Source organism: Natrix helvetica, assembly GCF_964273705.1.
Source record: "Natrix helvetica genome assembly, chromosome: 2".
In the NCBI taxonomy this organism is placed as follows: domain Eukaryota; kingdom Metazoa; phylum Chordata; class Lepidosauria; order Squamata; family Natricidae; genus Natrix; species Natrix helvetica.
Window position 1 is genome coordinate 162,150,943 of NC_138552.1, and position 22,658 is coordinate 162,173,600.

General features: G+C 38.8%; 1 protein-coding gene across 1 annotated transcript in view; it reads right to left on the reverse strand.

The window, feature by feature from the left end:
• COL21A1 (collagen type XXI alpha 1 chain) overlaps positions 1-22,658 on the reverse strand; it is a 94,569-nt gene that overhangs the window by 68,097 nt on the left and 3,814 nt on the right. Inside the window, exons 2-3 of the mRNA XM_081941767.1 lie at positions 2,618-2,733; positions 661-1,212 (exon numbers count right to left, since the gene is read on the reverse strand). Coding sequence (XP_081797893.1) covers positions 661-1,212; positions 2,618-2,705 — 640 coding nt within the window. The 5' untranslated portion in view covers positions 2,706-2,733. The remainder of the gene's footprint in view (positions 1-660; positions 1,213-2,617; positions 2,734-22,658) is intronic.

Genomic DNA, 22,658 nt, shown 5'->3' on the forward strand with positions numbered 1-22,658 from the left:
GTTTGAAGTTACAATGACACCCAAAAAAAGTGACTTATGACTATTTTTCATGCTTATGACAGTTGCAGCATCCGCATGGTCACATGACCAAAATTCAGATGCTCGCAGCGTCCCAGGGTCATGTGATCCCCATTTGTGACCTTTTGAAAAGCAAAGTCAATGGGGAAGCCAGATTCACTTAACAACTGTATTACTAATTTAATAATTGCAGTGATTCACGCAACAACTGTGACAGGAAAGGTTGTAAAATGGGGCAAAACTCACTTAACAACTGTCTCACAATTTTGGGCTCAATTGTGGAGGATTACCTGTACCATTAATTCATTGCTTTAAGGAATGGTGATATTTGACACAGAGCACACCAGCTAACCCAATTTCATATTACTATATTCAATACATACATCACTGCAGCTGAACATGATAATTGTTTTTTTAATTGATTTGTGATATGTCTTTATATTGTTGTTTACTGAAAAACTGAAATCAACATTTATGTCACTGAAATACCAGATTATTTTAGTGCAACTTAAAGAGACTAGTCCCTATTAGATCTCTCCTGTCACCCCACCTAAGCATAATTCTTAAAAAGTTATATTACCACACAACAGCACCTCATACATTTAAAAAAGAAATGCTCTACGAAGAATGATTAATATTTACCTTCACAAAGTTTCTGCTTTATTACTTCCCTTATTCTGGATATTGCTATATAATCTTCAACATGGAACACATATGTGGAAGAGGGTTTGTTGGCAATTGCTTTCAATTCATCCTCTTCGGTTTCAGAACCAACACCAATGGCAAACAGTGTGATCTTGTTTCTCCTGGCTTCAGCAGCCACCTCTTTGACCTCATCTTGGGACTTACCATCAGTCAGAACAATTGCAATTCGTGTAAGGAATCTTTCTGATTTACCAAATAGATGGTCCATTGCAAACTGAATGGCTTTGCCTGTTCTTGTGTTTCCACCCAAATACTGCACATATGCCATTTCTCTGATTAGATTTTCATTGGAGTCATAAAAACCCAGAGGAATTTCAAGTACAGGATAATCACTGTACTGTACTACTCCAACCTGAATAAATTTTGGTCCTATGTTAAAGTTACTTGTTATATTGAACAGCCATCTTTTGATTATTTCAAAGTTTTCTGGGCCAACACTGTAGGAGCCATCTAAGATGAAAACTAAGTCTGCTGGAGCTGTTCGGCAACCTAAAATAAATAAAGAGAAAAATGTTTTACTTGTATCTTTATCATCATAATCCAAGATCATTAGCATTCTTTAGACTGTAAACTAGGATGGAAACCTCATCAAATGTAACTGTACTTATTTCTAGATAAAAATATATATTGGGGTTGTTGGTGTTTTGAATCTCATGTCTAGATAAAATAAGCTACAATCTAACCAAGTTAGTTAATCTGAAGTGATTTGAAGATTTAGTCATTTCAATCCCTATTGTGGATTTCAAGCAGATTTCAAGTCTTAAAATGTGATAGAAATGGCATAAACCTGTACTCTATTCTCAACTTCTTTTGCGTAGAATGGTACACTGAATTAACTATGAAAGAAACTTACAGTAAATATAGGATTAGAAGAATAACTCCACATCAGTAAAATAAATAGAAAGGAATTTATAATTCATTATTTTTTTTTACTTCATATATAAGAGTACACTTTTAAAGGATGTTTAATGAGCTCAGTCTTTGGGGAAAAGCTCCATACTTGTCGATTTCTATACCTATAGTCATAATCTATGCCACACACCAGTCACAAATTGTTTTATTTCCTCTTAGAAAAATCTGGATATTGTTGCTAGATTTATTAGTTAACTAAACGAGTAGAATCATGTTTTATCCATGTTTTAAACTTTTATTTAAAAAATTACTAAAAAAGATAGGGACTTAAATAATAATACTTAAATCAACAAGTATGTGAATGCTTAATGGGTGTATGTTGTTGAGAGAAGAAAAATATGAAGATAGAAATGGAATGAAATGGTTAGGCCTGAACCCAGACTTCCTTCCATATGGTAGTATTTTATTGTAGCTTTAATTCACATATATCACTCATTTGCAGCTTCACATTATGTAACCAATTGGAATAAATTATTGTGAATGAAAGATTATTGGTTTAGAGATAACTAATATGCTATGTTCCTGCAGCTCACCTAATCATAATTTTTTTCAACAGGAGACTTGATATTCCTAGTGAATCAAATAGAAAAAAACAGATAGAGCAGACTCTTGAAAGTTTTCTAGTTTTAATCTACATACCGATAAGATCATACAGAAATATAAAATTCTAGAGCAGTGATTCTCAACCTGTGGGTCAGGACCTCTTTGGGGGTCCAACAACCCTTTCACAGGGGTCGCCTAAAACCATCAGAAAACACATATTTTCAATGTGGTCTTAGGAACCGAGACACCAATTTTATGGTTGGGGGTCACCACAACATGAGGAACTGTATTCAAGGGTCGCGGCATTGGGAAGGTTGAGAACCACTGTTCTAGAGGCTTCTGTTTCACTTAGGACTATCTCAAACATTATAATCAGACAACTTCAAAAACTGAAAGTCTCTATATTTTATTAAGTATCTCTGGTTAGCAAAACTCTTACTTGCTCTTGTATCACTGCCTTCAGCCAATATGCAACCATGTAGTAAGAACATTAAAACTGTCTGAAGAAATGTTCTGTTCGTTGCCATGTATACAGTATTTTGTGTCCTTCAAATCCTAAAATAGATTGGGGAAAGTACAAAATATTTTAAAATGGTATTACAACAATAGGAAAACAATGATATAGGAAAATAGGAAAGCAATGTCTCTAAATGGTTATGGCTTCCTGTAAGATTAATCGGTGTAACAGATTGGTTCAGCTACTTGTATTATGTAACTAAATTAACTCCAATTAGTTAGGACTGATGCTAGACCATACTAGTTTTTAATCTGAAGAGCCTTAATCATAAGAAACTAGTGTCAACAGGCTCCTCTACCACTAAGTGCCACAACAGTCAAAACTTCAACAAAGAAAGACCTCCGTGTATACTGGGATACTATTTCAGTGACTTGCCTTGATACCACCTGCCAAAATTCCCAGGTATATCAGACATTTAGTGACCCCACAATAAGCTGCATGGAATAAAAGCCTGGATATATACAAGAAACTGTGGAACTATTGCATATTCTTCCTCTGTTAAATACTTATTATTAGAAATTAGTATCACAAAGGCCAGCATTCCAAAACTTAAAATAGACCAGAATACAAAAATTGCCTTGGGTATACAGAAATATGTGCACATTTTATCCTACTGTGTAGTAGAATTCCTACATGAGATAAAATCATATGAAGAATCCAGTAGAGGTTGAGCTCCAAGACATTCTTTCAACAAACTGGTACCTTCTAGAAATTTTGGATTTGAGTTCATCTGTTATGTAAGTGTAAGATAAGTAGGACACAGTCCCACAAAAATGTAAAAAATATGAAACAGCCTTCTGCAATTCACTAGAAACAGCCTTACATTGACTAGTTCAAAAGATTAGATAAAATCTGATCAAATAATTATAGTATATTTCAAGGCAAAACAAGCTGCTATATAAATCCAGTTTACAGTAGAGGTGTGCAGAACATTTCAAATTAAGAATAGTTCTTTGAAGTCTGAAATAGTTTTACTGACTATTCTAGAACTGTTTTCAATACAAAAGTTCTTTTCTAGCTCAAAACTAATGTGGTTTGACCTTGACATACTTCTGAACAATTTGAAACTAGCATTATAAATTCAAAACATTTTGTATATCTCCATTTATTTGCAGATGCCAGGTGCAGAGAATCAGGACCATCCACATAGACTGCAGCATAAACAATTTATTGAAGCCTATCCACAAGAATCGGGTCAACTAACACCATTAAATTGGCGCTAGATAAGGGTCAAAAAAATTCAAGGGGGGGGGTTGGACTTGGATCTCTTGTAGCAATGCAAAAACTCTAAACTGATATGCATTTTATTTCATCCTCCACCTCTACCTGCTGTTCTCCTACAGTAACTATCGTGAAGCATTTTTCCCACTCTTATATGCTAAGCCACTTTAAAATTTATGATTAGGACCTGACCAGATTGCAAATAATTATTTTGCCAATCAGTGCTAGCTTCAGGATTCTGCATGAGCTAGGATAAGATACTCTAGGTGAATTGTTCAGGCTCACATACTAGAAAGGTGTTCAAAACCACTGATGCTACTTCAGTTTGATATGGTTTATCACTCTTTAATCTGTTCATTTTCTCATAAGGGCCAAAGATCTCAATTTAGTCAAGCCTGGCACTCAGACAAATCAACCATCAACAGGAACATAGAGATAAAGGACAACTAGATATCATTCAAAAGAGACAATCAAAAAAAGCCAAAAAGGAAACAAAAGGACCAAAACACCTCCTTCCCAACTATCTACATCCAAATAAGCAGAGATCAATACTAAGCCAACAATCAAGCAGTGAACAATACTCCAATTAAGGAACCACTACTCAGACAAACAACCGAACAGTAAACAAGAACCACCAAGACCACTCCCACCAACACTGATAGGGCAAGCCACTTGTATATAAACAGAGTGTTACCCCACTCCCCTCTAGCCCTGATGATGTTACTTTGTTGGGTAATGAAACATCTACAAGTAAATAGCCAAGCTCAGAGAGCACCACAGACCCCACCAGGCTCAATTTAAATGGCAGTGGTGTGGGCCTTTGAGTCTACATTTGGTCCCACTACGAAGCTGCAGTTTTGTGAATCTACTCAAAAATCACTATATGTGATTACAGAAATACTGTCTCTTACTGAATTTTGATTCAAATCAAAAAGTTAATGTATTTGGTATTTGTAACTGTTTTGAAAAACATCAGAAATTATGCTTTTAAATTTTTCTTTTTCCCTTTTTCCCTTGCACTTCTCCCCTCCTTAATTTTTTTCAACCTTGTTGTTTTTTCATTTTTTTGTAGAATTTTAATAAAATATTTTTTTAAAAAAATAGTGCTACAATGACAAACCAAATAAATATAGCTGTGTAAGCTTATCCATTTTTTTCCTTTCGTCATCATCAATATTATGAACGTTAGTTTCTTGAAGCCCATAGCCATCTATAAAGTGCCAAGTTCAACAATGGCTCACTAAAATAGTCTTTAGTATTTGTGGCATTTGACCTAAATACAGAAAATAAACATTTATCCAAATCTACAAAACAGAAATGTAACACAAGATATTTCTGGAAAGGTGTCACTATTTATCCGGGACCTGGTACCAATAACTCTGCCAATGGCCTGTTACGAAACTTCACAAGCACAATAAAAATGTGCAGACCTGCTTTACAATATGCCAAATTTTAATCTAGCATACATAAATTTCCTGAGGGATGTAGTTCTATGTAACTAAATAGTCATTTCCTTTCCTCTGCAAAGAGCAGCCAAGGGAACACAAAGGATAAGAGCAATCAGCCATTATATGCTATACCGTCATCTAGCAGAGTATGCATCAGGGGTGGGTTCCTGCCAGTTCTAACCTCTTCTATAGAAGAGGTTCCACAAATCTACAGTGCCATTTAGAACTGGTTCCAGCTCCCTCCCCCCACCTGTCCGCACATCATCAAAATGAAGAGCAAGAGAAGGAATTCTGGGAGTTGAAGTCCACAAGTCTTAAAGCTGTCAAGTTTGAACACCCCTGGGGGTTTTTTTCTAAAGGGTTAGGGGTGCAAGGGTTTTACAACTTGACAGCTTTAAGACTTGCACACTTCAATGCCAGAGTTCCTGAGCCAACATGACTGGAGGAGGAATTCTGGGAGTTGAAGTCCACAAGTCTTAAAGCTATCAAATTTGAAACCCCTGGGGGTTTTTTTTCTAAAGGGTTAGGGATGCAAGGGTCTTGTAACTTGAGAGCTTTAAGACTTGGGTGCTTCAAATGCCAGAGTTTCTGAGCCAACATTTTGGTTGCTAAGCAAAAGCGTTGTTAAGTGAGTTTCACCACATTTTACAAGTTGGCCAGGCCCTCCCAGTCACATGACTGCCAAGCCACTCCCACTCAGTCACATGGCAGGCAAGCCACTCCCACCCAGTCACATGGCCAGCAAGCCACTCCCACAAAGCAAGCCACACCTAAAGAAGAGGTTCTAAAAAAAATTGAAACCCACCACTGGTATGCATGTTATATTAACAAAGATTATAACACAACAAAAAAGCTACTTTTGACAAGCTTTTGATTTCACAAACAGCAAGCCAAGTATTCAGAGTTTGATAATGAGTAGATAACATTGTCTGAGGAAAGAGTGATGGGAAGATACAAATAAAATTAATACAAGTCCTTAACTTACACCCATTCATTTAAGAAAGGTTCAAAGTTACAACTGTCTTTGAAAAAGTTATTTATAACTTCTCCTTGAAGTTAGGACCTTGTCAGTACCCCGATGGTCACATCACAATTCAGATATTTAGCAATCAGCTTACATTTACAATAATTAAAGCTTTGTGTGGTCACATGATCACAATTTGTGATCTTCCCAATTGGCTTCGGACAAACAAAGTAAATTTACTAAGCTGGATTCACTTAACAGCCACATGATCCATTAATGATCTTGACCAAGGTAAATTGCTTAATGACTGTGGTAAAAATGATGGTAAAATCAGATCTCGTCATGTGAGGATTTGTTTTATGACCATACTGTTAGATACTTGCTCTACTAGACTACAGTGGTTTCCACCAAGGTCCTCTGTTCCGGCGGGAACAGAGGTTTAATCCTATTGGTTGAAGGATCTGACAGCTCCCTATAAAAGGGCTGCTGTCTGACTCAACCTCCGCTGGATTGTTCTCACTTGTTGTACTTAATAAAGAGCTGTTGTTACCATTAAGCCTATGTGTGCCTATCCATTACCCAATCTAACACTGGCGACGAGGATGGGATTGGAAGGCAACTAGGCAAACCGAAAGAGCATAGCAATCCAGCAAGTACATCCAGCCCAGAGCTCAGCGCGGCTTCGAGCAGCCATTTTGAGTGGCAAACTCAAAAGATGCTCTGAATACAAAATGGCCATGCACGCCCCACCTATTCCATGTGACCCAGTCACCGAGCACTGGGACTCGTACATGCTATGTTTGACTGCTTCCTCGAGGCAAACGACCTCATGGGCCTTTCTGAAGGCCGCAAGAAGAACATGTTCCTTAGATACTGTGGCCAGGAAGTGTTTGAGACAGCGAAAGACCTCTCTGAGCCGACACCACTACAATCAGTCGCCTGGTCCGTGCTTCAGCAAATGCTGAGGACCCACTATGCGCCCAAGCCGTCCAAGCATGTTTGCCGGCATGAGTTTAACATCAGAAACCAGAAGGAGGGTGAGTCAATTAATAAGTATGTTGCGGTGCTCTGCAAGGCCGCAGCATACTGCGAATTCTGAGACCTGGATGAGCTGATTCTGGACCACATAATTTGCAGCTTTTGGGACATTAACCTGCAGAGGAGGTTATTCGCTAAATCTAACCTCACTCTGCAGATTGCACTGGTCAAGGCCAGGACGTCCGAATCAGCCGTCAAATCTACTGAGACTCTGCAGCGCCAAAGCGCTCCACAAGACGCGCGAAAGAGTACACGCGTACATTGTGAGGCTGCAGAGCTCGAGAGCTCAGAAGGTGAGGAAGATGACAGCTGCCGCATGTGCAGTAGCCACGCCCAGCTGGTGCGCAAATTCAAACCGTGTCTCCCACCTTGCGCTAGCTGCGGAGGAGACCATGCCAGATCGGCTTGCCGTTTCCGCAACGCAACCTGCTAGTGCTGCAAGCTAAAGAGGCACATCGCCAAGGTGTGCAGGAGCGAATTCCCTGCCACTGCCTGGAACCGCCAACAGAGGCCCAACCAAGGGGCCTGGCAGAAGCCACCACAGCGCTCAGAGGGCGACAATAGAGTCACCTACCACATGTCCACACCAGGCGGCCAAAAAAGCTGAAGGTCACAGTCCTCATCGAAGACTCTCCATGTGAGATGGAGATCGACACCAGGTCATCACTGACCATCATGGCGTGGTCTACCCTAAAGCAGGCTATCCCTAGCCTAAAGAAGCAACATCTTCACACCCCTGACATCCGCCTACGTGATTACTAGGGAAACCGGTTCTCCATCGTGGGCCAAGGCACCTTCCAGGTGAAGTTCAAGCAGTTCAGTGGGAAACTCCCAATGACAGTGGTCAGCGGCAACCTGCATAGCCTGCTAGGGCTAGATTGGTTCCAAGCCCTGGGCCTAGAGGTGACCGGTATCAACGTCTTGAAAGATGACAGCGCTGAAGCCATCTTTAAGGAGTTCGAGGACATCTTTGGCACCGGTCTAGGTAAGTATGTGGGGACTCCAATTTCCTTTAGTTTGGACCCCAACATAGCCCCAATAAGGCTAAAACCCAGGAGAGTACATTTTGCTCTCCACCCCAAAATTGACAGGGAAATTGACAAGCTCGTAGGCCAGGGAATCCTAGAGCCAGTCAATCACGCACTCTGGGAGACACCTATAGTGACTCCTGTCAAATCTGACAGGTCTATCCGTATCTGCATGGACTACAAGTGCACAATAAATAAAGCGCTACAACAAAGCGCCTACATGTACCCATTGTACAGCACCTCCTCCATTCATTAGGCCCCGGAAACTTTCAACCTTCACTGGATTGTTCTCACTTGTTGTACTTAATAAAGAGCTGTTGTTACCGTTAAGCCTGTGTGTGCCTACCCATTACCCAATCTAACACATACTGATTTACAATGGAAATTCCAATCCCAATTGTGGTTGTAAGTCAAAGACTATCTGTAACAGCTGTATTGTGTGAATTTAATGTGCAAGTTGGCGAGTTTAAACAACCCAGCTATATGCAAAATATAGCTGGAATATGTTTCATCTTAAGCATCAAGGGGGTATGATCGATGTCATTCATTTGCATATTTTTATACTAAAATATTGTTTAGAGTTTATGCTCACAAGTCAGTGAAATGCTGTATCTTGGATTTTACCAAAAAAAAACCCACTGTAATAATGATTGATTGATTAAGTGCGGACTGACAGCAATCCAATGGCCACACACTGTTACCCATTTTTTAAATTCTTAATAAATTAAGATTTGATCATTTTAGACCTTAATTAGTATAGACCTAAGGTCATTATTAATTAATTATATTATTAATTATAACCGAGGGCACCATAACAGACATGGTGAGGGAGCAGAGGTTCCTGTAGGACCAGAGGTTTTTGCCCTTATTATGTTCCCTGCCCACCCCAATAGCTCTACTAGAGAGCCATACTTCAGATCTATCATATTTTTCTTATTATTTAGACTATATGTATGTAGGAGCCTTTAATTTGTATTCCTAGCAAATGTTAACAGGGACAATATTCAGGCTCTATTTGCTTGCTATTTTTCTGATTAATAATATACAATAATGAAAATATTCTTTTTATCATTTGTTTGTGTGGACTATAGAGTAGAGAGAGAGAACAGTATAATATTCTACGGGAGGGGGCAAATAAATGCCATTATTTACTATATCAGTCCCAGTATGACTAATTCATTTAGATGAAGTGCTAGAATTCAGCTAAACAATTCTTACAGAAGAAATAGTTGGTCATCCACTTTCCCATAAGCCAGTGTCCCAATCGAAACTCATGCTAGTTCAGTTTATCCTATCCAATAATGAAACCTTGCAAACAAACTTGTTATGGCCCAAAAAGTTTTAAAATAGGAATCGTTAAGGGCTATAGCAGCAGAACCTAACAAATATTTGGCATCAAAAATATTATTCAGCAAGTTTCGCAAACTGGTAGATTCCTAGGCATCTGGGAGGATTTAAACTCTAATTCTTATATCAACTTGAGGGAAGTAGGAATGAATTATGAAAGACATCTGCCCTTTGGTTTCCTGTTATTTCAGCAACAGGTTTTCTATTTTATTTCCAGGTTAAGTTATCTTGAAAATAATTAAAGCCCCAGCATGAAGGAATAAAAAATTCTGTACTGTATTCATACACAAATTATTATTATTATTATTATTATTATTATTATTATTATTATTATTATTATTATTATTGATAAACTCTTAAATGCAGGTGAAATTCTGAAATTCAGTCATTTCCATGGACCCAGCCCACTTCACCTGTAAGAAATCCAGATAAAGTTCAAAATCCTGTGCCACAGAGGATACTTATTTCTCAACTACAGTTAAGAAATTCTGAATCCTCCATACTGCCAGATTCCAAATCCACTTGTTATTTATGAATCCAATTCTTTATTGCTGCTCTAAGACGCAGTGTCAGCGACATGTGTCACCTGGGGAATCATCAAGTTGTTAAATTCAATTCCCCTCTTTCAGCCAACAAGAGGGGATCTTTCTCCAGGACCCAAAGAAATGTTCACATATAGTTGAGGACAAACAAGCTCAGAAACAAGATACTCACTGTACAAGTTGCTCATCTGGTTGTACAGTTCACAGCAATCAGTGAAGATTCTTCGATTAATCTTAAGGGACTTTCTCCTTATATATCTAGAAGCCAACTGGTTTCCTGAACACAAAGTGCATGTGTACCGAATCTCACTGAACATATAGTGAGGGAAGAAACAGCAAATTTCTATCAACTGCTCATTTCAGCAAGATTGTGACATTAAGTCATTCTGGCAGGAGCTTTAGTCTTAATGAGAAAAGACTCTCAAAGGATATTTATGTAAAGGAACTGTAAGCAGTTCCCAAAGCCCAACACATTTATTTGCAGTTTAGAAAAAACTTCTAGGGTCATTCCTATGGATGCCCTAAACCACAAATATCTCCAAAACGAAAAGCAAAACATTCTTCTCAATTATAAAGAGTGCAAAAATCAAACAGCTCACACACAGCCAGGTAGCAAATGGCAGTTTCTTCTTTGCATCTAAATCCTCTGCCCAGGGTTTGTATTTAGCGGATTAGCAAGCCCCAAAACGGTACCGTGTTGGAGATTCTTACTGTCCTTTTGCTAGCTTGCTTTCTTAATTTTTAAACCCAAGCCGTATGATTTCAGCCTTTTTTTCAGTCTTCCAGAAAATAAGTTAAAGGTCATCCAACACAGCCTGCGTCCCCAGAGAACATTAACACTTCTCTCATGTTGCACTGTGATGTGGAGAGCTTTCAAAAATCGAGCCATTACATTGCACTTGGCAGACTTGTGGGAACCTATTTAAAAGAGCACTGAGTAGTTGATGAAAAGGCATACAAGATGTAGAGGATCAGCCCTCAGTAATACTTCATTTATTTCTTTGCACAGAATGAAGTAGTGTGCTCTAAGAAAAGCACTCCTCCTTTCTCGTTTCCCCACTACGACAGCCCTGTGATCACCTAGCTGGCTTTCACGCCTAAGGCCGGACTAGAACACACAATCTCCTGGTTTCTAAGCTGGCGCCTTAACCACCCAGAGGATACCGAAGGCAGATAAAAGTACGATAAATAAACAGTTAACCTCTAATAAAAATCACCCCTCAGCATAGCCCAACTAGGGGGGGAGGGGGACTAGCAGAAATAAAGGACTTGACTCCTTTTCTAAATCTAGGAAATTCCTGGAAGAAAACATATCATAGATTCAGCAAGGCAAGGTGTCTTTCCAATGGGTCCCAGAAGATGAGGGCATCTTTAAGAGGGTACTCCTTCCCTCAACTTAATTGTCAGGAATCTTCCTATTAAGATAGGCATATATTAGGTTGAAGCCTTTCAGATGTTGAAGATTCAAGCCATCAATTTAAGATTGTTCCCATACAACCACTGGCAACCAATGTATATTTTCAGCGGTGGAATAATATGTTGCCCAGTATGATGTACCTCTTAGCAGTCTGGCTGCTACATTTTACATCAATGGAAGCTTCTAAGTGTTCCTCAAAGACAAAACCCCACAGGGAGCACACTGCAGTAGCCAAGGCATAACATAACTAAGGAAGAAATAACTGCTGTCAAATCTGAACAACTCTCAGACAGACCTACATAGGTGCTGTACTAGAGGTAGGTTTTGCAAACTTACTCTTTAATACTACTGCCCATCCCTAAATCCCAAGGAAAATCAAAGACAATTCCTAAGCTATAAACTTGCTATTTCAGATGAACTGAAATTCCATCCAGAAGAGACTGAATCTCAAATTCTAGGGCAAGCTTTTTTTAAAACTATACAGTGTGTGTGTGTGTGTGTGTGTGTGTGTGTGTGTGTGTGTGTGTACACAAACACACAGTTCATGGTGTGTTTAAGACAAAGAATATGTAAATAAACCACGTTGCATGTGAAAATCTGAAGGGGAACAAAAATGCAAGCCTCGTATTATGAAAGATGAAGAGGAATCTGTCCAAAATTATTCTTCTCAGCGGAATGGCTTTAAAAATATAGGTTGCTTCCTTTTTATTTGCTTTGATCAAGATTAGACGCAATGACTTGTGGGGGAAAAGCATGCAGAGAGGGTGTCAACAATTTAATTGATGTTTATTTCAGGAATGCTGTTTATTTTTGTATGAATTATCCTCAACGTACAACCATTCGTTTAGTAAAACTCAACGTTTCACTGAAAAAGTAACTTATGACCTTTTTCACACTTACAACCATCGCAGCATCTCATGGCCACATGATCAACATTTGGAGGCACAGTGTACTGTACTTCATGTGATCATCTTTTGCAACTGTCAGACAAGCAAAGTCAATGAGATTCACTTAACAACTGTGTTACTAACTTAACAACTGCAATGATTCAGTTAACTGCTTTGGCAAGAAAGGTCATGAAATGGGGCAAAGCTCACTCAACAACTGTTCTGCTTAGCAACAGAAATGTTGGTTTCAATTGTGGTCATAAGTCAAGGACTACCTGTATGTCATTGCAGTTTGACTATTCTGAATTTCTAAGTATTTTTCACAACTTTTGACTTGATTCAAAATTTTATTTACTGCATTTTGCTGAAGTCAAACTATTTGAAAATGAACTATTTGAACTGAGCCTAAGAGCTCCTTGTCAATAATTTTCATTTGTAGTTTCAAATTTGTTCTCGGAATACAACAAAGTCAAATGTATTGCTTTGGCTATGTAACAGCTAAATTCCTTTATTTTAAGAAAAAGAGGATGGATGACTAATAGCATTTAAAACTCAAGGGCACATAAAGTTCTTAAAATACTGAAGACTTTCTATCAAAGATGGAACTTAGAGATATACAGAGCCATCTAAATTCAGTTCATTTCAGTTTTATATGAACTCCATCATGCTTCTGTTTCATCAAATGTCTACTTTATTCTATGATTTCTTTTTTTAAAAAAAGCAAAACAGTTCTATGTGTTTACTTGCATAGATAATCTTCTTTAACATATGCATGCTGGTGTAACTTTCCTAATACATTCAATTTGGTCTGCAAATGTTGTGCCGAAAACTGCATCACAAAATTTGGCAAAGTGCAAAATCCAGACGAAAGTTATGTTCCAATGTACACAGTAGTCTGGAAAGTGTAAATTAGGCTCGTTTACATAAAAATAGGATCTGAATGAAGTTCTCCGACATCTCTAGTGGAGCCAAAAGAACCACAATAAAGTTTTTTAAAAGTTGGGGACAACTCAATTTCAATTTTTGTTATGACTCAACAGAGGCCCTTGAACCTACAGACTCCTTGTCTACAAGAGAGGAAGTTCCTGTTGTGTGCTCCAGGATTTGATGCAAGGCAGAAGGACTGTGCCGCGAAATGCAATTTGTTCTGGCAAGCTGTACTGAACTGCTGAATTTGACCCACTTTAAGATTACACTATGCCAGATAACATGAAGAATAAACCATTAAGAAGCAAGTGGGAAGAAGCTTTGACCACAGCCCAGAACGCTTCTGACTTGATATGCGCAATTTGTTGGAAGCCATGTGTAAGATGGAGTAAATGGATTGTGTGGCATGCCAGACTGGCTCATTTAAAATGTTGAGCATAAGAACTAACTAGAGCAATGGCTTATGGAGACCTAGAATCTCATACCTTCTATGAAAAAAGCTTATTATTTTTAATCCAGTGCTAAGAGATTCTACAGGACTTTCCTGAATGTAAGACAAATAAGGCAAGCTCATCAATACATGGGAAAGAAGGCACTTCGCCCTTCTAAGAGACCTGAATGCTGACTTGACAAATTGACAGCAGAAGCATTTAATCTAAACCAATATATTCAGTATATACAGTATATAATCAACAATGTTTTCATTGAGCTAATAAAACTCACTGTATCAGTAGAGCTACACGTTTGAATCCATCCCCATCTCACAAAAACATGATATTTATAGGTTGTCCTTGATTTATAACCATTCATTTAGTGACTGTTCAAAGTTACAAGGGCACTGGGGGAAAAATGACATGATCATTTTTCACACTTGTGACCATTGCAGCAGCCGTGTGGTTATGTGATCAAAATGTGGACACTTAGCAACTGGTTCATATTTATGATAATGCCTCAAAGTCATATGATCACCTTTTGTGAGCTCCGGTCAAAATCAATGGGGAAGTCAGATTCATTTAACAACCATGTTAGTAACTTGATAACTGCAGTGATTCACTTAACAATTGTGGCACACAAGGTCGTAAAATGGGGCAAAATTCACTTAACAACTGTCACATTTAGCAACAGAAAATTTGGACTCAGTCAGTGGTGGTTAAGGTGAGGGCTACGCATATTTAAAAGTATTTGATCCACTTGTAACAAACGTCTCCATGGGAGTTACTCTTAAGAAGATTAAGGCTAAATTCAAATGTAATGTTTAGACATCACAGAAAAAGGGTCATAATGAATGCAATGTTTATCAAATTCTAAAAAATGTAAAACTAACAATAGTAAAACAATGAAACAATAAACAATGAAAACACAGCAATAATAAAAAATAAATAATGAAAATGTAGGCATATGAATGTATTACAGCAATAAGGAGTTAGAGATACCCCCACATCTTCTCTACCCTTGCATCCAATTTGAATTTATGAATGAACAAATGATCCCAAAGTAAGAACAAGGGAGAGCAAAAGTTGCTAACAGAAGATCATTATCAAAGGCTTTATGGAGAGAAACCAAGCATTCCCTCCTATCCTGTCTCAAAGCAAAACCAACGCTACACAACGTATCTCAATCAATATTTATCCTGACCCCAAAGATGATCATTTGTCAGAAAGAAGCAGTAAGGAAAATGTTGGAGCTGGAAGTGTTCCACATGTGTGTGTTCCTAAGACTGGGAATCTGATCTGAGCAATGATTAGGGGAAGTTGGCTTGACAACATTAATGGAAGTAGATTTATTTACAGAAAATACAATTTAGGGATATGCAAAATGTAGCTCAGCCTATCAGAAGGAAAATGGAAGAGCACATGCTGGGTTGTGTCTGCTTGGGTGGAAAAGGACCCCAGATTAGCAATCTCTTAGTGTTTTTCAAACTTGGCAACTTGTGTGGATTTCAACTCCTGGTTGTGGAATTCTGGGAATTGAAATCCATATATCTTAAAGTTGCCTGTCTCAAAGCAGGCGGGCAGAGTATAAACCAAGAGAGGATACATCATACATTCTTAACTCCAGGCATGAAATCCTCTTAACTTCGCTACCAGTTCGGAACTGGGGATGCTCACATATGGTTCTTCTGGCATGCGCAAAGCGTCCGTCAATGACGTCTGGGCAGGTGGGCGGAGTCTCCCTCTGCTGCCACTACCGGTTCGGCCGCACCAGGTCGAACCGGGCCGAACCTGCAGAATACCACCTCTGCTTACCTCTCTATCTATACCCCATTGTCCCCTTGTGGTCATGAAGAATTAGTGCCATTGGAGCCATCTCCACCACAAAATCATGACGTAACTCAAGTGATAACAGCTTTTATGCTGGAGCATATTTATATTCTGCAGGTATACAAAAAGGCACACAGATTGGATCTTAGTGCGAGAGACAATAACACAGGTCTGCGACTAAAAAGCTGTTTGATTATTTTCATCTAATTTCCATGTATTTTGGTGTGCTGAAAACAAATAAAATATTGAAAAAACTCCTAGACGTCATGATTTGCCACAACATGCAAAATTGTCTTCAAATTTATCAATTTTTTTTAATTTTTGGTATTTTTTTTATATTATGGGTTTTTAACCAAATTTAAAATCCAAATTACTATTAATTAATTCATATAAGTGCATTTAAGATATAAAATGCCAAAAAAAAAACCTTAAAGGGTTTGTCCGAGTTATGTAAAAAAAATATAGCACTGTAAATCTGATGATCAGCAATATATACATAAGCTAAGCAAGTTTTAAGTCTGTGCTTCTAATGGTAGAAGGGGTTAATCTTTCCTGAAGTATCCAGTGGGAAGGAAACACAGGGCAGATAGCAGCATCTCCGGTCAGTGCAGGGTGGCCAGTACTGTGACGTCTCATGTACAGACACAGAGCTGCTCTCTCCTGCATGCCATACTTGTGCATGAATCATCATCAGATTCTTGGTTCTAGGCTGTTCACACTTTTTCATTGCAATTCATGTTAGCACGTCATTCTTCAACCATTATGCTATGGCTCCGCGAAAGTGTATTAATTCGCCAGACAGTTTCTGTTTCATCTGTGGTGAATATACAGTGTTGAAGCAACAGCAGAATATTACAGACTTTGTGAAAAAAGTATACTTTGCATACTTTGGACTAAAAATTGGAGATCAAGATAAAGCTCGGGCGCCTCATAAAGTGTGTAAATGGTGTGTTGAGGACCTCCGAAACTGGTTCAAGGGTAAGAAAAAATATTTCCGTTATGGGATTCCTATGGTATGGCGAGAGCAAAAGAACCATAGTGATGACTGTTACTTTTGTTCATGCGATGTGAAAGGTTTTAATTCCAAATGGAAGCATTCCATTTCATGCCCCAATCTTCACTCAGCAATTCATCCCATCCCCCATGGCACAGATATACCAGTACCCTGCTACCTTGGAAGAGATACCTAGCTCCGATGAAGGTGAAGTCATACCTGAACCAGATGACAAATCAAATGCTGACTTTGAAGATGATACAAGACCAAACTTGTTCTCTCAGGAGGAGATGAATGATTAGGTAAGAGACTTGAATCTTCCCAAAGATGCCGCTGAGTTACTCGGATCAAGGCTGAAAAGCAGGAATTTATTGTTGCCAGGAGTGTCATCTTCATGGTTCAGACATCGTGAAAAGGAGTTCATTCCTTACCCAGGAAGACAAGTTGGTTTATTGCATCGATGTTGAAGGTCTGATGGGTCAATTTAAAATCCAATATGATTCAGAGCAATGGTGTCTTTTTATAGATTCTTCAAAAAGAAGTCTCAAAGCAGTTTTACTCCACAACGGTTTTTATGCTTCCATACCTGTAGGTCATTCCGTACACTTGAAGGAAACCTACAAGAACTTGGAATTGGTTCTTCGTAAACTTAAATATGAAGACCATGGTTGGCAAATGTGTGGGGACTTGAAGGTCTTCTGCATGCTGCTCGGACAACAAGCTGGGTATACCAAATATCCTTGTTTTCTGTGTCTATGGGACAGTTGAGACCGACAAAATCACTGGATCAAGAAGAGTTGGCAGCCGAGGGTGCTAACAGTCAGTGAAAAAAATGTCCTCTGAGAAACTTTGGTACCTTCCCATAAAGTTCTTCTACCACCTCTCCACATAAAATTGGGATTGATGAAGCAATTCGTAAAATCACTTCCAAAAGATGGAGAATGCTTCAAATACTTGGTCACCAAGTTTCCATGCCTGTTGGAGGCAAAATTGAAGGAAGGTGTGTTCGTCGGACCAGACATTAGAAGGCTTATAGTTGATCAAGAGTTTGTCAATACCATGACAGATCCTCAAAAAGAAGGGTGGATTGTATTTAAAGAAGTCGTACAGAAATTTTTAGGCAATAACAAAGATCCTCACTACAAAAAGATCCTTGGAAGAATGCTGAAAGCATTTCAAGCTTTAGGTTGCCTGATAAGTTTGAAAGTGCATTTCCTCCAGTCCCAACCTTGACTACTTTCCTGAAAATTTGGGCGCTGTGAGTGAGGAACAAGGTGAACGATTCCAAGAAAGACATTAAAGAGATGGAAAGGAGATACCAGGGGAAATGGAGCATTACAATGATGGCAGACTACTGTTGGATGCTTCACGAGAGACATTCCAGATGCTACTCACAAGCGTAAATGCACCAAGAGGAGTCTCACAAGGAAGAAGAATCAAGTTTAGTGTGTGTAAGTGAGCTCATTTCAGTTCTAAAAAGAATTTTCATGAAAATATTGTAATAAAACTTTAATTTTATAAGTCTATTTCCATTTATTTTGAGGTATTGCCTTATCTAACATAGTTACCTAAATTGTCAGGAAACATGATGTCCTATGACAAAATGGAGGTCATTTTGGGATTCAGCGCACCAAAAAACATAAATTTAAACTGGACTAGTCTCAATGCATTGAAATAGTTTTATTTTGCAGTAATGTACTTCCACTTTTCATTTCACATCTTTCTTCCAACTTTCTTTGCTCTTTCTTACCCTATCTTAAATCAATAGGCATTGACCAATATTGAGGAAAATCGATACAATTCAGCCAAGATTTTTCAAGGGATAAAGTAAAATGGACTTTTTACTAATCTTGGTTTTACAAGTCATGGTTCAGCTTCCATGTCACTTACTGTTTTAAAAAAACATTTTAGTGTAAATATTCCTGAAATGCCTTTCACTGTTTCTTCCATATACAGACATATTCTATTATTGAGCAACTAACCTTAATGTGAGGACATTAAATTCCCCTCCAATTAGCACCTTACCTACTTTAGCTATAGAAGAAAGCTTTCCTACTTTGGGAATGTGGGATTGGGCCCAACACTAAAGAAGTTATTTATCACAAATAACAGGGAGAGTGGAACTTAGTATGACTAATATATTCAAAATATATACATTATTTGTACTGAGAAAATCATAACCCAAATTTATTTTCATAAATAATTTACATTGGAAGCACATAAAACATGATGTTTCAACCAAGTCCAAATATCGGCAAACCTTCTGTCTATAATTGAACAATGCCTACAAAAATTTGTATTCTTTATTTTGAACCTGTCTTTATTATTTTTAGAAATAACTCAAGGCAGTGAACATATCTAACACACCTTTCTGCTCCTATTTTCCCCACAACAACCCTGATGTGAGTTGAGCTGAGAGAGAGTGACTGGCCCAAAGGCATCCATCTGGCTTTCTTGGCTAAGGTGAGACTAGAACTCACCATGTCCCAGTTTCTACCCTGGTGTCTTAAACACTAGATCAAACTGGCTCCTTGAAACTTCTCACATCTTTCCATGGAGTCCAGTTGTTCGAATTGAGCTTTTAAAAAAGCTTTTCTGAGATATTGCGGCATATAAGTTGTCAAATATTTTTCTCATTTGTGTTGAGCAAGTGACTTCAAAGACTTGGCATATCTAAGTGCTGCAATATCATATTGGGCAGCCACATCTCTTAAAGCTTACTTACTTGAAAGTGTCCTTGGCTTTTGGATCTGATCAGACTTGGAATTGGATGGAGAAACCTTATCAAGAGATTGCATTTGAATTTGGGTAGCCCAAGTGTGAGGTTGCATGTTGTTCAACTGCTCTTCGAAAGACAGCTTTAAAAATAGGGTTTCAATTTAAAAATAGGAAGCCATTAAACATAATGACTCTGAACTTGTGCTATTAATTTCAATTCTATTGTTGCAGGAACTACCGTAGATTGGGAAGGGTATAGGAAATTACTGCAAAGTAAAATCTTTAGCTATAGCAAATGTAAGGCAGATAATATTTTAATATTATATAAAATGCTGAGCTTTTCATTAATCAGCAGTACTGTAAGATTGATTTGTTTCCACTTTTAAGCATCTGGCAATCCAATATCTAGGAATAATTTCAAAAGTAACTGCTTACCTATGACTGTGCCAAAATAACTTTTCTCCCAGTGTTATTTCAGTAAATATCATGCCCAGTCCTATTTCAATTGTTAGATGACTAGAATTATTAGATATATTTGCTAGGATTCCTTATGCTTTCTTACTCATATTCTAGGTTGCCAGGGGCCCTCCACCAACCAAGATTGGCCAAATTCTGCACATCTATTTTATTGAGCCACCTTAACTCTCCAGTTTATTCCAGTCTTATGTATTTTTGGTATTTTTACATCTGTGGTTAAAACCTTTAGGTATCAGATTAAAATCTCCAAGAACTAAACCCACAAAGTCAGTTCTAATGCCATAAGAGTCAAAGCATCATAATTACTATACTACAGCAATATTAAGAAGATCATCATCATCAAGAATCTACAATTCCTACTTCCAGCTAACTGTTATGCTTTATAAGAAAAAATAATAATAATAAATACATATACTGTAGCTATTCCTCAAATCCAGTTCCACCTCTTTGCTAATTTAGTTGCAAAAACATTTTGCTAAGCCACATACTAGCATTTATCTGGTTTTAACCAAGCATGTTGTATAAAGCCATCCATCATGAAGTGTAAACTATAAATTAAGATTTAGTGTTAGGAAGCCCACTCCATCATGGCATGTTTGATAAACACGATTGGATAAAAGACTGTTTCAGAATAATATGTGAATCTGGCTTTAAACTCGCCTCCAAGGCAGATTATAAATTGTTTTCTACAGCAAGTCATTTAAAAAAGACATCGCTTTTTATTGTGGAGTGAGGTGGAGGGAAAGGAGTTCCTAGGGCCGTGATGGCGAACCTATGGCACGCGAGGCGCTGCCCTGTCAGCTGGCCAGCATGCATGTGCACGCTGGCCAGCTGAGTTCACCTTTTTAAAAGCTGTTTTTCACCTTCCCCAGGCTCCAGAGGCTTTATAGGAGCCTGGGGAGGGCGAAAAGAGCCTCCCCGCCCCCCAGAGGCTTCAAGGACTGTCCCTGATGCCTTCGGAGCGCTTAAAACGACCCTCCGAGCATCCCGGAAGTCACTTCCGGTTTGCTCGGAGGGTGGTTTTAAGCGCTCCGAAGGCTTCAGGGAAGCCTCTGGACAGTCCCTGAAGCCTCCGGGGGGTCCGGGGAGGCTCTTTTCGCCCTCCCCAGGCTCCTATAAAGCCCCTGGAGCCTGGGGAGGGCAAAAAAAACATGTAAAAATGGGGGGTCATGCGTTTTGCACACATGCGCACTGGGGTGATCGCGCGTTGCATTATGGGTGCAGCACACCCGCACTCGACCCCCCCTGCGCTCCCCCCACTTGTGGCACGCGAGCCAAAAAAGGTTCGCCATCACTATCCTAGAGGATGCCAGGAAAGTGTCACGAAGTTTTTAGCACACTGAGGTGTATGAAACTATGCAATTGTGATGTAACAAACCACAGTTCAATTGTACATTAAAACAATGAGTGAAACAGTTCATAACTCCAACACAGAGAAATTTACTAAGGACCTAAACAAATTCAAGAATTTTACAATTACACATTGGCTCCTGGTATGGGACCACAAGTCAGTAGAGTGTTTATATGGGCCAACATTTGCTCTTCCCAAACCCCTTAAGCTGCAGGTTTAGCTGGCCCCAAGAGTGAACAAAGATACACTTTCAGACAAAAATGTTCTATGTTGCATTGGAAGAACGCTGTATCAGACATTCCAGGACACTGAGGAAAGCTTTAATTAGCAGCTCATAGCAGCTCGTTAGCCAATATCAGCACCAGTGTGCCCAAGCAAGAATCAGTCAAAAACATTAGCAGTTACTCAAGAGTGAGCATGGCTAATACAAATGAATGAAGTAATGCAGATAAATAAAGCATGAATTCCTTCCTTCCCACCAAGAATTGGGAAGGGGTCATTCTACAGAAAAGATTTTGCATAGGTGGGAAATCCTGGTATAGATACCTATAGATATATTGCTTAAAATGCAGATCCCTTTGAAGTCTAGCCATTGGCTGGAAGGCACTATCTGCCGGCTGAATTTTAATCCTTTTTATACTGTCTAAGCAGAGCATCTCTCTCATCACTCCTTCCCTTCCAGTTTTACTTTGACTTATTCAATATCATCACCATCACAGATTTTGTTCCTCCCTGTCTCTTAGCCTTTCTTCTCAGAGCAGCTATCTCATCTCCTTATCCCAGCTCTATCCCGGTGAAAAAAGGAAGGAAAAAGAAGGTGTCTGGGACCGAAAATGAATGGGATACGCACACCGAGGAATCATCTAATTTTATAAATGGAGACCTTACTTTATAGGCAAATAGTTTGGATTAGTAAATTCATTCAACTTAATGTAACTTTTTTTTAACCTTTGACATAAACAGCAATCCCCAGACAACAGGAGAGCTCCAAGCCTTCTAGACTTTCATAAGGCATTGAAGTCTTAGATCTTCCCACAGTTTGTTATTAGAGCCAGTAGGTTAAACCAGCCATGTTGGTGGAGCGATGTGGGTCTGTATGTATTAATGTTGGCATTTTAGGTTCACACAAATGATTATTTCTTAGGTTCTATTGTTATACAGTATTGTTTGTCGGCTTTAATTCTCTGTGTGCTATCCAGCATCACTACCAAGACCAGATGTCCCAAAGGTGCTTTTCCCCCCCTCAAAAGGCAACTGGATTTCTTGGGGGGGGGGCAGGTGTTTCCTTGAAAATGTTTTGCTTCTCATCCAAGTTCTGAAGAACTGAAGAAGCTTCTTGGATG